General features: G+C 37.4%; 2 protein-coding genes across 3 annotated transcripts in view; one reads left to right on the top strand and one right to left on the bottom strand.

The window, feature by feature from the left end:
• The first annotated feature begins 939 nt into the window (after positions 1 to 939).
• On the top strand, positions 940 to 11,551 carry si:ch211-67e16.4. Of its 2 annotated transcripts, none has more exons than XM_031306615.2 (10): positions 940 to 1,205; positions 2,176 to 2,671; positions 2,755 to 2,886; positions 4,261 to 4,490; positions 5,915 to 6,055; positions 6,394 to 6,481; positions 6,757 to 6,962; positions 7,180 to 7,266; positions 7,754 to 7,832; positions 10,487 to 11,551. In XM_031306615.2, the coding sequence occupies exons 2-10, from the start codon at positions 2,230 to 2,232 to the stop codon at positions 10,735 to 10,737; spliced, it is 1,656 nt and encodes a 551-aa protein (XP_031162475.1). In that variant the 5' UTR covers positions 940 to 1,205; positions 2,176 to 2,229; the 3' UTR covers positions 10,738 to 11,551. The 2 variants fall into 2 exon arrangements, with proteins under 2 accessions (XP_031162475.1, XP_031162414.1); XM_031306554.2 differs by having other exon boundaries at positions 2,755 to 2,892.
• The window catches only part of fer1l6 (fer-1 like family member 6), a 31,892-nt gene continuing 28,193 nt past the window's right edge, over positions 10,765 to 14,463 (bottom strand). The window contains exons 43-46 of the mRNA XM_031306457.2: positions 13,308 to 13,428; positions 13,047 to 13,204; positions 12,814 to 12,914; positions 10,765 to 12,333 (exon numbers count right to left, since the gene is read on the bottom strand). Coding sequence (XP_031162317.1) covers positions 12,153 to 12,333; positions 12,814 to 12,914; positions 13,047 to 13,204; positions 13,308 to 13,428 — 561 coding nt within the window. The 3' untranslated portion in view covers positions 10,765 to 12,152. The remainder of the gene's footprint in view (positions 12,334 to 12,813; positions 12,915 to 13,046; positions 13,205 to 13,307; positions 13,429 to 14,463) is intronic.

Genomic DNA, 14,463 nt, shown 5'->3' with positions numbered 1-14,463 from the left:
TTCAGAGCTAAGGCGGGGCTACAGATTAGGTGTCCCTAAGAAACGCGTATGTAACAGTAGTTCCACATTACATTAATTAATTTGCACGCAAGTTTTATTTATTTTTATACCGTGTATTCTCCATGTAAATTCATGCACCGAACCGAGAAGCCCGTACCGTTTCGGTTCAATACGAATACATGTACCGTTCCACCCCTAACACTTACCCCCTTGGTTTAAAATACTTCTATTTTATGTAGGTAATGGTCTATTGGTGAAGTAGCATTGATCACTTTGAGGGGGGGATACATTTTGTCCAGAGCCGTATATATAGATATATAGATCTCTAATATACGGCTCTGATTTTGTCCCCACCGAGGATAAAAATAATTCAGCAGTGGCAGGGATATGTAGACCAGAAAGGGGGAAAATCCCACGCATCCCCCCAGAAAATCGAATCCTGTATATAAATTGACTTACTGATGTCACCTTATGTTTTATATTTAATTTACTTGTAATATATCATTTAATTGATATTTATTTATCTCTGTTCACAATGTTTTTAAAAGAATTATAAAACACACTATTGATATTGAGAAGCCATGTGGGTGCAGTAGCATCTTAGCAGTGATAGCTTACTCTGCTGAATCTAAACACATTTGGTTCTAAAATTAATAAAGCTAAAATATTTACTGACTGATTTACTGATTACGTTTTTGGAATGAAAACCTAGGTTTTTAATTACACCAAGTATCCTTTTATGATGAATACATGTCTGGCATTTGTAGCAAAGCAAAGCTCTTAAAATCGGTTGGAAATTCAGCCGTAAATGATGATTTTAATTGTGCATAGACCTCCTGCCTCTATAGACATACATGCGAAGGAGGCGCGGGTTGTCCGTCCCAATATGGCGACCGCGTCGACGTACAGAAGAGGCCAATGCGGCGGTATCTACGTATAACCGGAAACACTTCCACATGTAGGAAAACCGGAAAACCTTGTGGTTCTGATGGTAAAACTACACTAGCTACTGTTCAGACGTATTCCCAAATGTATGTTTAAATAAACCATTTGCAGAACGAAACCGGAGTCAATGTACTAGAAAACAGTGTTCAAGAATAGTTCTTTAGTGTTACGAATGGTGTGCATAACTAAAGAGGCTTCTCGTTAGCTAAGTTAGCTATCAGCTAACTGGCTAAGCTGTTTATCACCAACAAGCATACATGGTAAGTCGAATGTTAACTCTTTCATTCTAATTTTGACTTTAGTGAACGACGTTCAACACAGTCTGAAATGTGTAGTTAAAGTTTCGAGTGTTAAACCAACGTTGCAAGTCGGAGATCCCAGATTTTACTGTAACGCTATCGTTAATATGTTTCACGTATGCTCATCTTAAGTTAAAGTTTATTTCAGTAACAGAGCACTTTAGAAAGCAAGCATGTTTTGCTGCACCATCAAGTATTTAACTTCAACTTTATTTTATTTATATAGCATCTTTCATGCAAGCATGCAGCCAAAAGTGGTTCACAGACTGGTACTGGTATTTTTATGGGACACTTAGGGAACACTTATGTGTCTTTAGCACTTTATTTGTTTATTGTGAAGATTGTCCACATTGCAGACAATGTTCTTCACAGTGGAAATGCTTATTACCTCACACACATGTCAGTGAAGAAGTCGTGTGACATCTGAAACAAAATAATAACAATTATTATTATTTTTAAGTATGCATACTCAGGAGCTGTAGCAACAGAAAATTGGTATCGTTATTAGGCAGTCATTTAATAAAGGTATGGTTTTGGTCTTGATTGATGTCTGACATGTACAAACTGGACAGTTTTTGCGTTTGTTTTCCAAGTAACTCATGAGAGCAGGAGTAATCTTGCAGCTTCGTATTCAATGCAAAAGAAAATGAAGTTCATACTCTGATCCTTTTCTTGTCCCTGCTTTGTTTGTTTCTGGATTTGATTTTCCAACAGCATAGCTAATCAATATAATGTTTTTTGGCAGAACTGGGTTAACGGCACTGCACGACGATAGTGTAACTTTAACAAAAAATTGGGACTAAATGTTTAGTGTGATTTATTTTTCTGTATACTCTTGCAATTTATACAGTTGGATTAAGTGACATAATTGTAGACAAATAGCTGAATAATTAAACTGCACTTCTAAACTGTGATGTAATTTTGCATGCAGGTAAAAATTTGACCCTAAAACGGCTGGAGAAGGTTCATCGGAGGTCTTTTCAACATGGATGTCAGCATTGCCGTGTCGCTGATTCGAGGCCAGATGGGTACCGTGGTTGAGCGAGCAGTGAATGTAGCGGTGGAGACGGTGCTGGCTGAGATGCTCAAAGTGGTCGGAGTCAAATTTGAGGAGCTGAAAGCCCAAGTTGCGCTGATGAAGAGGGACGTCATGACGTTGCAGAGGGAAAAGGCCCAAAAAGAGAAGGAGACTGACAACATTCGAGCCAAGCTGCGCTACACCGAGCTGAAGCTGAAGTACTACAGGCAAGGAGTGGAGGAGGAGCTGCAGCAGAGAGCCTCTGCCTCCACTCTGGTCCGCATCCACCCGTCCACCTTTCTTCAAGCACAGAGAGGCAGTGCAGGTGTTTCCTCCACCGACACCTCTCCATCATGCTCGACTACTCAGACCAGGACCTCTGAGGGACCACTGACAAGAAGCAATCAAGGTAATGACCACGAAAAAACGACCGACTCCTACTTGGCCGTCTACTCCGATGAGTCTTACTCCTTTCTGTGTTTTTACTCCCAGGATGCACCTCTCCACACAGCACGAGCAGGCATGCAGTTAGAGTGCGCTGTCATTCAGATGTGGGAGTTGTGAGCTCCGACACGTCTGTCTCACTCTCTGTGAACACATTATCATCAGAATCTTTGGACAGCAGTACAGGTACAGGGGTTTGTGTGCGCGCGTGTGCGCGCGTATATAACATATCGATATTATATCGATATTGTGATATGAGACTAGATATCGTCTTAGATTTTGGATATCGTAATATCGTGATATGACATAAGTGTTGTCTTTTCCTGGTTTTAACGGCTGCATTACAGTAAAGTGATGTACTTTTCTGAACTTCCCAGACTGCTCTAGTTGTTCTATTATTTGCCTTTTCCCCACTTAGACATTATATCCACTATCCATTATATCTAAAATCTAAGTGTGAAGACACTTTGTTAAAGCACCAATTGTCAACCCTAGAATATTGCCACAATATCGATATTGAGGTATTTGGTCAGAATATCATGATATCTGATTTTCGCTCTAGTGTGTGTGTGTGTGTGTGTGTGTGTGTGTGTGTGTGTGTGTGTGTGTGTGTGTGTGTGTGTGTGTGTCCTCACCACATATGATTTGAAAGGTCTGGTCATAGATTTACTCAAGTACTGTAACCAGGGTTCAGAATTAGCACCATTTACCAGCCACCTGGTAGTATATGCAAGTGGCTGGTAGATTAGCTTCACTCACCAGCCAACAAAAAGAAAGGTAATCTATTTAGTGACTGGTGAAATTTGAACATGCACTAGCCATTTGACTGGTGGACAAAAAGTTAATTTTGAACCCTGACTGTAACTAGGTACAAGCCAAGCTATATATTTTCTGCCATCCAAGGAGGGTAAAAAAATCATCAAGAATTACTGGACTTGTTTAAGGTCAAGGTTTCAAGAACCTTAACCAAGTCCAGTTGCCCTGGATTTCTTTAACCATCCTTAAATAACTATGATCTGGACAACTGAGAACTTCCACAGACATAATTTCCACTAAGTTATACTTCTACTCCACTCCATTTCAGAGGCAAATATTGTACTTCTTACGCCACTACATTTATTTGATTACTCACTAGCTACTTTGAAGATAAATAATAAAAAACCTAATCAACAAATACATTTTGATGTAATATTATAGATTATAACTTTAACTTGATTGTTCTCCCGGGTGAAATAAAAAAAACTACAGTAAACACTTACAGTAAAGGAATGCATCAATGATTATATTCCAATGATATAATTGATAATTGTTCTGAAATTGGGCCACTTTGCATAATGAGTATGTTAGCCGGTTAGGGACATACAGGACATACTGCTTCATTACATAGTTTGTCCACCAGAGAGCACTGATTGTTTTTTTTTTTGTCAATTGAATTCAGTACATTCTGTGTTGTGGTCACAAAATAGGAAAAACCGCTGAGACTGCTGCACATGCATTGACAAAATCCCATTGTTGCCACCGTGTATCCCTGAACACATGTCTCCCTTTGTGCAGTTTTGTTCTGTCCCGCAGAGCGAGACACAGCACAGAGCAAGGATCAGGAGGACGACTGTGAGTGGACCGTCACTCTGCAGCCACATACAGAAGGTGTGGATGCTGACGAGGTCCCTCCTACTGTCCAGGCCCTGACTCTGGAACCGGGCCTGCAGTCAGCCGTTGGCTCGTTGTCCCCTTATGGTTCCACGCAGGCCGATAGCTCCACTCTGACTTCCTCTGCTCCACAGGTGGCAACACTCACTTACGCAGACGCACACTCTACTGAAGTGGGCCCTACCTGCTCCACAATTGACCTCTGACCTCTTTTAAAATGAGGACAAAGAGAAAAGGCTGACACTATAAATATTTACGTCATTTGTAGTAGGAGAACATTGTACAGTAGTAGACACAAGGGCCTTCAGAAGAGGTAATTATCTTCACTTGCTGAGAAATACAGAGCGTGTTTTGTGAAGCTGATAGTCTTAATTAACTTTGTATCAACTCATTTGGCAATGGCTTGAATGTAACGGACATTCATTAATAGGGATGTCCAGATCCGATCACGTGATCGGAAATCGGGCCTGATCACGTGGTTTCAGACTCGATCGGAATCGGACATACATGTATATATATTTCTCATTATTTTTTAACACATCTATAGTTATGCGGTGGCACAGAGTTAGACCCTTTTGACTCCACACAGAAACAGCAACGCGTGCGGCATGACATCACTTTGTTGCTGAGATGCTATTGGTTAAGTGCCAGCACAGTAGAACACGGAAGCAGCTTGAAGCGGAAAGCGCGAGTATGTCTGCGGTCTGGAGGGATTATAAAGTTGATGACAACAACATTGCCATAGCAAACTGTGAGATATGTAACAGAAGTGCTCTGTTTGTTAACAGAGTTGTTGAATGTTAAAATAAGGTGAATTAAATAAAAAATAAGGAACATCCTGGATCTGTTTTTTTGCTCTTCTTTATTTTTTTTTAATATATTATAGAAGTATCGGATCGGGACTCGGTATCGGTTGATATTCAAAATCAAATGACTCGGATTTGGATTCAAGGGCAAAAAAACCTGATTGGGACATCCCTATTCATTAATATATAAAAAGGTACGCACTAAAGCTTTAAGATTAAAGACAGCATATTTGATTATAAGTTATTTGGGCAATTAAGCCTAATACTTCAGTTACATGTAATGTGATTAGATGTAACTGGTAAGCATTACCAAGTGGAAGTCAAAAATATTGCTGTGACTGTTATTTATAATATATTGTCATAGTTCTAATAATAATAATAAAAAATTGTGTAGTGCTCATCATAGAAAATGTGTGCTTCACAGAATGAAAGACGCAAAAATATAACTGAATAGATCTGTCCAACAGAGAGACAGTGGACTGGGAGGTTTTAGTTAGTGTCCTGGAGTGTGCCAGAAACTATTTAAAATTGTGTGTGTCTGGTAAGAATAACCTCAATAACACAACACAATACAAAAGTACTGACACAAAAAACACCTCAAGGCTGACCGCTACAGAAAGGTATTGAATGGAATAAAGATACCAGTACACGTATAGTCCTTCTAACTACAAGTTAACTAGCGGCGGTGCTGTATTGTCTTTTGATTTCTAATCACAGTCCTAAAGCCCTGGTTGTCCCCTGTTGTAATGCAGGTGAAGCAGGAGGCCCATGAGGAGGAGGAGGAGGAGGAGGAGGTGATCTGTATCAAGGAGGAGCCAGAGAAGGAGCAGGAGGTGATGGCCACCCTTCTGCTGGACTGCCAGGTTCAGCAGGGTCATCTTCCAGAGTCAGAGGTAAAGCTAGAGCTGAATATCAAATCTCACAATAACATGTCAGCATAAAAAGTTCTTTTAAGAACCTGTAAAGAGAAGAACAGAACACTGTGTGTCAGTCCCTCTGAAATAAAAGTGGCGGTTTCTTTCTGAGGCAACGTTTTTTGCACCAGCAGGGACAAATCTGCCAGTGATGAAAAACCATCACTGGCAATTTCTACACCCATGTAGGATAGAAAAACAAACCAAGGGAATTAAGATACGTTATTACAAGATAGACAACTCAGAGAGTGCACTGAATATCATACGGTTCAGAACGATCTGTCGATGAGAGTGAATGCTTTTGTCTGTTCCTCCAGGCTCAAAGGTCAGTGACGGAGTGGTCTGGCCTTCCAACAAGCCAGAGAAACCACACTGCAGCCTTCAGCTCAGCCCGACCAACCACCTGTGAGTACATCTGTGTGAGTGGGCAGACGTCATGCTTCTGAGTTTGTACTGCTAGATTTTGAGTACAATTTCTTGCATTTGCAGTAATGAATGCAAAGGTGTGGTTTCCCTACTTATGCCCCCTGGCCAAAAGAAAAGCTGCTATAACTGGAGGCCAACATTGATTATATAAATCAGAAACCTGATATATTGATCTACCTCTAATCTATACTGCAATTTGTTTAAAAAAAAAAAAAGCCCCACCACTGCAAACCCCTCCTTGTGTGTTCTCTTAGATCTGATGCCTCAGCCGGTGGCCTCCCTACAATCGATGGTGGCTTTGCCATCTGGCATCCCACCTCGCCAGGCGGTGCGGCCCTGGACTAAAGACCTCAGCCTTTATGAAGAATACAAACTGCGCAGGAATGAGCTCCGCAGGCGAAGCATCAACAAACGCAGAGAGCTGGAGAAGACGCTGCCTCAGCCGCTGCTGGCAGATCTGGTTAGTCAACCTTAGTGTTCATGGCAGACTCTGTCCTTACAGAAATATTCTACATATTCTAATAATAATCTGTGTGACTCATACACATCAAAAAACGTTTCAGGATTGTAGAGTTTAAAGTGACATTTTCTATCAAAGTGTCATCTTACAGTTGCCTGTATTGATTATTATATTATTATTATTGAATGTAAAATACGATGATTTTGTTGTGCTGAAGGTGCGAGAGCGTCGAGAGAAGACCAGACTGAGGGTGGCCAGATGGAGGGCAAAAAGGAAACTCCAGGCCTGTATTAACCAGACTCAGGTCAGTAACGACTGGCTTTTTTTTAATCGCAGAAAGGAGTATATGGTGTAGAGAAAGATGTCCCTGACACAAGGATATGTCATATTTAGCAAGTATTTCTCTGTAGGAAATTGACATTTCTAGGTCTCACAACTTCCTTTTTTTCAGTGGGTCTGTGTTTTGTCTGATTTTGAATGAAGCGTTCAATGATTAGTTTTAGTTTATTGTGTTAGAGATGTTAATATGGACTCATACAGCTTTACTTAAGTGCTGTCAGTGACCACACTCACGCTAGTAAGTGATACCTTCACTACCACACCAGCAGCAGATCCTACCTACGATGTCATGCTCAATACATTACCTAATTGCACAGTGGTTTAGTTTTGAATAATGAACACGTAAACTGCTACCTACAGACCTCATTATAAGCCACAAGGATCATTTACATAGAAGGAGCATTCCTTCATAATAATACAAAGCCTGTCATTTTTGTCTTGCTCATTCTTAGGCTCTAGGTGGCGCAGCAGGTCTTTCTCAAACTGGCTTTCCCAACAGCAGCCAGCATCAGCAGCTCAGAGTGACTTGTGGTAAGATGAGACAGACCTTGGACTTACTTTTTGTCAACGGTTCTGTCCCAGTTGTCACTTGCCTGTGTCTTCTGGTTTCAAAGCAGAGCACTTTGGCAACATGCAGAACCTCCCTTTTATGAAGGTCACTTTTAAGCGAGGCTGCTGTTGTCATTTAGTAACTGAATTGAACCCGAGATGAGATGTGTCACAATCAGGGTTAGTTATTGTGGCAAATAACTCAATTCAGAAAAATGTGTGAGGAAAACCCCCGTTTTATGGCATTCTATGCTATGACCTTTTTATGAAATTTTTATAATACTTAGGCTAATATATTATGACTCGTTATTACATTTTAATGACTTTTATCATGACATACTATGCTATGACTTTATGTAATTTTTATGACAAACTATACTATGACTTTTTATGTGATCTTTTACGACATACTACACTGACTTTTTCATGACTTTTATGGCATACTATACTATGACTTTTTTACAACATACTATATTATGACTCTTTATGACATTTTTGATGACATACTACACTCTGACGTTTTATGACTTTCATGGCATACTATACTATGACATGAATAACTTTTTTACAACATACTATGCTATGACTTTTTATGTAATCTTTTATACTATAATTTTTATAGACTTTTTAATGACTTTTTTATGACATACTATACTATGATTTTTTTTTTTTTACAACATACTATATATACTATGACTTTTTTACAGCATTCTATACTTTGACTTTTTACGTAATTTTTTACGACTTACAACACTGACTTTTTTTATTACTTCTATGGCATACTATACTATGACCTTTTTATGACACTATTCTATGACTTTTTAATGACTTTTTTTATGACATACTATTACTTTTTTACAACATACTGTATTATGACTTTTTTACAGCATACTATACTATGATTTTTATGACATTTTTGATGACATACTACACACTGACATTTTATGACTTTCATGGTATACTATGACATTTTTTTTGACTTTTTTATAACAGACTATACTATGACTTTTTATGTGATCTTTTACGACATACTACACTGACTTTTTCATGACTTTTATGGCATACTATACTATGACTTTTTTACAACATACTATATTATGACTCTTTATGACATTTTTGATGACATACTACACTCTGACGTTTTATGACTTTCATGGCATACTATACTATGACATGAATAACTTTTTTACAACATACTATGCTATGACTTTTTATGTAATCTTTTATACTATAATTTTTATAGACTTTTTAATGACTTTTTTATGACATACTATACTATGATTTTTTTTTTTTTACAACATACTATATATACTATGACTTTTTTACAGCATTCTATACTTTGACTTTTTACGTAATTTTTTACGACTTACAACACTGACTTTTTTTATTACTTCTATGGCATACTATACTATGACCTTTTTATGACACTATTCTATGACTTTTTAATGACTTTTTTTATGACATACTATTACTTTTTTACAACATACTGTATTATGACTTTTTTACAGCATACTATACTATGATTTTTATGACATTTTTGATGACATACTACACACTGACATTTTATGACTTTCATGGTATACTATGACATTTTTTTTGACTTTTTTATAACAGACTATGCTATGACTTTATGTAATTGTTTAATGACATACTATACTCTGACTTTTTATGTAATATTTTATACTATGATTTTTATAGACGTTTTAATGATGACACACTATTCTATGACTTTTTAATGACTTTTTGTGACATACTATACTATGACTTTTTTACAGCATACTATACTATGACTTTTTATGACATTTTTGGTGACATACTACACTCTGACATTTTATGACTTTTTGGTATACTATACTATGGTTTTTTATGACTCACTATACTATGACTTTTTTTAAAGACTTTTTAATTACTTTTTTATGACATACTATACTATGACTTTTTTAAAGATTCTCTAATGACATACTATACTATGACTTATGTAATTTTTTACAACATACTATGAATTTTTATAACTTTTATGGCATACTGTACTATGATTTTTTTACTTTCATGACATACTATAATATGAGTTTTTTATGACACTCATGAAACACTATACTGTGACTTTTTTAAAGACTTTTTAATGACATGCTATGCTATGACAATTTATGTATTTTTTTACGACATGCTACAGTCTGACTTTTTATGACTTTTATGGCATACTATACTATGACTTTTTTCTGACACACTTTTCTATGACTTTTTATGACATTTTTATGACAAACTATACTATGACTTTATTGATGACATACTACATTGAAGTTTTATGACTTTTTGGCATACTATACTATGATTGTTTTTTATGACACACTATACTATGACTTTTTACGACTTTTTTTCCAACACACTATACTATGACTTTTATGGTATTTTTATTCCATGCATTTCCCGCCTATGGTCCCTGGGCATTTTGTGTTTGGTTGTAATATTTTGAAGACTGTGTAACGTATAAGGAATACAGTTCATAAATATAAGATACATTAATATAAACTGATTGATTTTCTCAGGAAAGTGAGGGCCATCAGACCATCAGAGGGCCATCAGACTGTGCTTTTTATCTACTTTATGAGCCAATAAATTGGCGTCTTGTGTTTCAGCTGCCACCTCCAGCAGTCAGCAGAGACAGAGCTCAGCGCTGCCTCAGTCAGTCCTCAGCAACATGTCAGCAGCAAACGGCATCTCTGCCTCTCTCCCCTTCATGCCCTCTACCTCTTCCTCCTCGTCTTTGCTCCCGAGAGGCCCAAACATGGCCGCACATCAACACACTGTGACATCATCCTCTTCTTACCCCCAGGTCAGCCTATTGCAGCAGAGTATGTCTCTGACAGACACAGATATCTTGCAGTGAGATGTTTGAAAGTCAAGAGAGATTTTTTTTAAGAATGTGTTTTTCAAAATCTGTCATTGTTGGTGTTCAGGAAAGGTCAATCAAACACAGAGTCATTGAACTCCCATTCACAACACAATAACAGGAGAGTATGTGCGCTAAAACTTAAAATCACTCCTTTATTGATTACAATGATTTAAAGTCCTGATGAATCTTCATCAGGTTAAACTTACAAGCACCTTATCCCTTCACATATGTACAAACCCAAAAATTAGAGCACCTGATATGGATCTCCGTGTCTTTACTCTCATTTTACATCAGTTACACTTAACATCCAATATAGTAGTTCAACAAAACAGCTACTGTAAACTCATTCAATCAAATCAAAACACTTCAACAACATTCAGGATCTTGTACAAACCAATTATCTTCTAACACAGGAACAATATAAATTATTGAATGTGTATATATGTAGATACTTTTAAATGTAAATTATCTTTATCTCTCCAGTACATGTTATCTGTTGATGTATTTTAAAGTGAAATGTTTGTCTGATTGAAATATACTGCCATTTGTCATTATTTAATGTATAATTGTTTTTTTGCACTTTGTTGTGGAGTTGAAATGTGTATGAGAGGAGGACACAAAGAAATTACCTGAGAATGATTACTTTGACTTGCAGAGTTATTTGCCAGAAACATGTCAAGGCTGCTTACAAGAAAAATACATTCATTTTGTAGTTTGGCCAGAATAAACTGAAGATTGACAATCACCAGATAAAAATGAGAAGCCTGATTTACCTGTTCATGTATTCTAATAAATGCAGCTAAAATAAGCACTGTGTCGTACTTTTTTATTTTCACTAAGCTGGACTCTTCCTTAATACGTAATATGTAGATAAGCTTATAGTACAGGTTCAGATGTTTTTTAAAGTCCTTCTTCAGACAACACTGACGTTGTAAGCGTTATTGGTTGTTGTAATTATTGTTCCTCTTCATACTGGCTGTAAAGCCCTTCTTCCGTAGCATGACTAAACTGTAAGAGATGGGGATGAATTCCACAGTCCTCGTTCTGTGTAAAAATACATTTGAGTATTGTATTTAGATAGGTTAAAAAAAAAAAAACCTGAACCTATGCTTCAAGGCTTGTAATATTTTAGTTTTTTGTTTTTGTTAACATTTCCTAAGAAAAGACCAAGACTGTTGTTCTAATGTGTTTGTCTCTCAATACTACACTAAAACGTGTCTATGGCTCTCAGCGACAAACCCATTTGTTCCTATTGATGTAAAGACATACATCTTAAAAATAGGTAATGTAAAAAGCTGGGGAGCGTTGTTGTCAGGCACGGAAGGGGAGTTGCATCATCTAAAAGCCATCCATAATTTTGAGTATATGTTTAGAACTACAGTGTGAACATAGTCTGTTTTTTTTGTGTGTTATCCATTAATTATCTTCTGAGAAATGGCTCCTGGCAGTGTGTAGAACAGCAGAGCGAGGAACAGTACTGTGATGAGCAGGACCAGGGCGATGATGATGTACTTCTTGTAGCTTCGCCACACCAAGTGGAAGAAACACTTGAATGGATTGACAAACCACGAGAAGGAGGTGTCTGGACGACTGTGGAAGAGAGGAGGAGAAGCGATAATTAAGTAGTTTTATTCAGTAGTACATTTAGCAGCAATGGTACAGACCTCAGACAGAGGTATTTCCCCCTTCTTCCAGCATTGTGCTAATAGGCTAAACAAGTCCAGATTGATTCTGATTCTGAGGTGCTTTATTTTATATAAAAAGGAATAGTTTGACACAGAAGATCGGTGCCACTCTCATGTCTGTACTGAACTCTGATCTATACCACTCATGTCTGGCAAGAAAGTGTGTTTAACCCAAAATGTTAACCTATTCCTTTAACCTACAGATATGATATTGTTCTTATCTAACTGCTAGTAAAAATACAAATTGTAATCATTTAAAAGCTATCGAAAGTCCAAATAGCATCGCATTCCAGCAGCTACAAAATCAACTACGGTCAGCAAACTACCGTTAAGGAACACACACCAGTTTCGATTTTGGTGAGAGAGAATACTGCCAGACTCTTACTTTGGTTTTGGCAGCGGCTCCGGCTCCTTGCGGGCTCTGCCAACAGGATTTTTCTCACCCTCCTCAGCTGTCACAAGATGGAACTCCGCCTCCACTTTCCCCTGATGGATTCAGCCCACACCCGAGCACACCCCTCAGTCAAACTTTCCAGACCTGTCAGTCAAAGTCTCAACAAGTGCTTGTCAGTCTGTATGACTTGGTTGTTTTTTGACAGTGTGTGTTTGTTTACGTACCGTCAGCTCTCCAGACTTGCAGAAGGGCCACCAGCCTCTTGCTCTCTTCTGCTGAAAGATGGAGATTTTCTCTGTCCCGTCCGTCAACATCTCCATCTTACATGACTTTGCCGTCTTTGCCCCTCGAGGGAAGCCATGGAGGTCTAATTCCACGGTCCCTACATGCACAAACAAACACATACACATTATCAGTCAAATATACATACAGATAAACACAGATACACGTTAAGCAGTCACACACACACACACACACACACACACCTAGGAAGTCATCAGAGGAGAGCGTCTCGAAGTCCCAGACCTGCAGACTAAGGATGGCAGGAAGCTTCTGCTCTGTTTTATCCAGGGAGAAAATGTGCTGTCTCTTCCTCACCACTACTACCTGTAAGAGAAAGAGATGTGTGTTGGCAATGTAATAGTGTTTTGCAGGTTCCTAATATATTCCTAAGTCCCATTAGAAAGTCATAGTATACTATGTGTTGTTAATGTTGCATTTCACTTTCCATTCTGTGAGAACTCTGAAGAAAACCTCTCTCATGTGTTTTACTTGTGTCATTAATTGTAACACTGTTGTCCTATCTGTGAGAACAAAAACAGACAATCCATCTGTCCATCCTGAGACTTTTTCTTATCATGCTCTCGTCATCTAAGTGAATGTAGCGATTGTTAGAAAATATAAATATCCTTGCTTGTCTCATTAAACCTTTAGAACATTGTGAATTCTGTGAAATGTAATAAAAAGTCATAGAATAGTATGTCATAAAAAATGACGTATAAAAGTCATAGTATAGTATGTCATGAAAAATGTCGGGAAAAGTCATAGTATAGTTTGTCGAAAAAAGTGGAAAAGAAGTCACAGTATAGTATATAGAAAAAAAGTCATAGTGTAGTATGACAAAAAAAGTCATAGTATAGTATGTCGTAAAAAGTCATAGTATGAAGAAAAAAGTCATATCAAAAAGTCGAGTATAGTATGTCGAAAAAAGTCAGTATAGTACGATGAAAGAAGTCATAGTGTAGTATGTCAAAAAAAATCTGAAAAAAGTCACAGTTTAGTATGATGAAAAAAAGTCATATTATAAGTATGTTGAAAATAGTCATAGTATAGTATGATGAAAAAGTCAGTATAGTATGTCGAAAAAGTGAAAAAAAAATCACAGTATAGTATATCGAAAAAAGTCATAGTGTAGCATGACGAAATAAGTCACAGTATACTATGTTCAAAAAAAAGTCAAATTAGTCACAGTATAGTATATCGAAAAAAAATCATAAAAAAGTCACAGTATAGTATATGGAAAAAAGTCAAATTTTAGTATGTCAAAAAAGTCATAGTATAGTATGTCGAAAAAAGTGATAAAAAAGTCATAATATGACGAAAAAAGTTATAGTATAGTATGACGAAAAAGGTCATATAGTA

This window comes from Sander lucioperca, chromosome 8, assembly GCF_008315115.2.
Source record: "Sander lucioperca isolate FBNREF2018 chromosome 8, SLUC_FBN_1.2, whole genome shotgun sequence".
NCBI classification, from domain to species: domain Eukaryota; kingdom Metazoa; phylum Chordata; class Actinopteri; order Perciformes; family Percidae; genus Sander; species Sander lucioperca.
The sequence above is the reverse complement of the archived record's forward strand: the minus strand, read 5'-3'. Positions and strand labels throughout refer to the sequence as shown.

Excerpts from the sequence above, each read along its gene's own strand:
- si:ch211-67e16.4 (XM_031306554.2), top strand. The coding sequence starts at position 2,230 with ATGGATGTCAGCATTGCCGTGTCGCTGATTCGAGGCCAGATGGGTACC. Across the intron at positions 2,672-2,754 it reads ACTGACAAGAAGCAATCAAG|GATGCACCTCTCCACACAGC; the intron begins GTAATGACCACG and ends TTTTACTCCCAG. Across the intron at positions 6,056-6,393 it reads GTCATCTTCCAGAGTCAGAG|GCTCAAAGGTCAGTGACGGA; the intron begins GTAAAGCTAGAG and ends CTGTTCCTCCAG.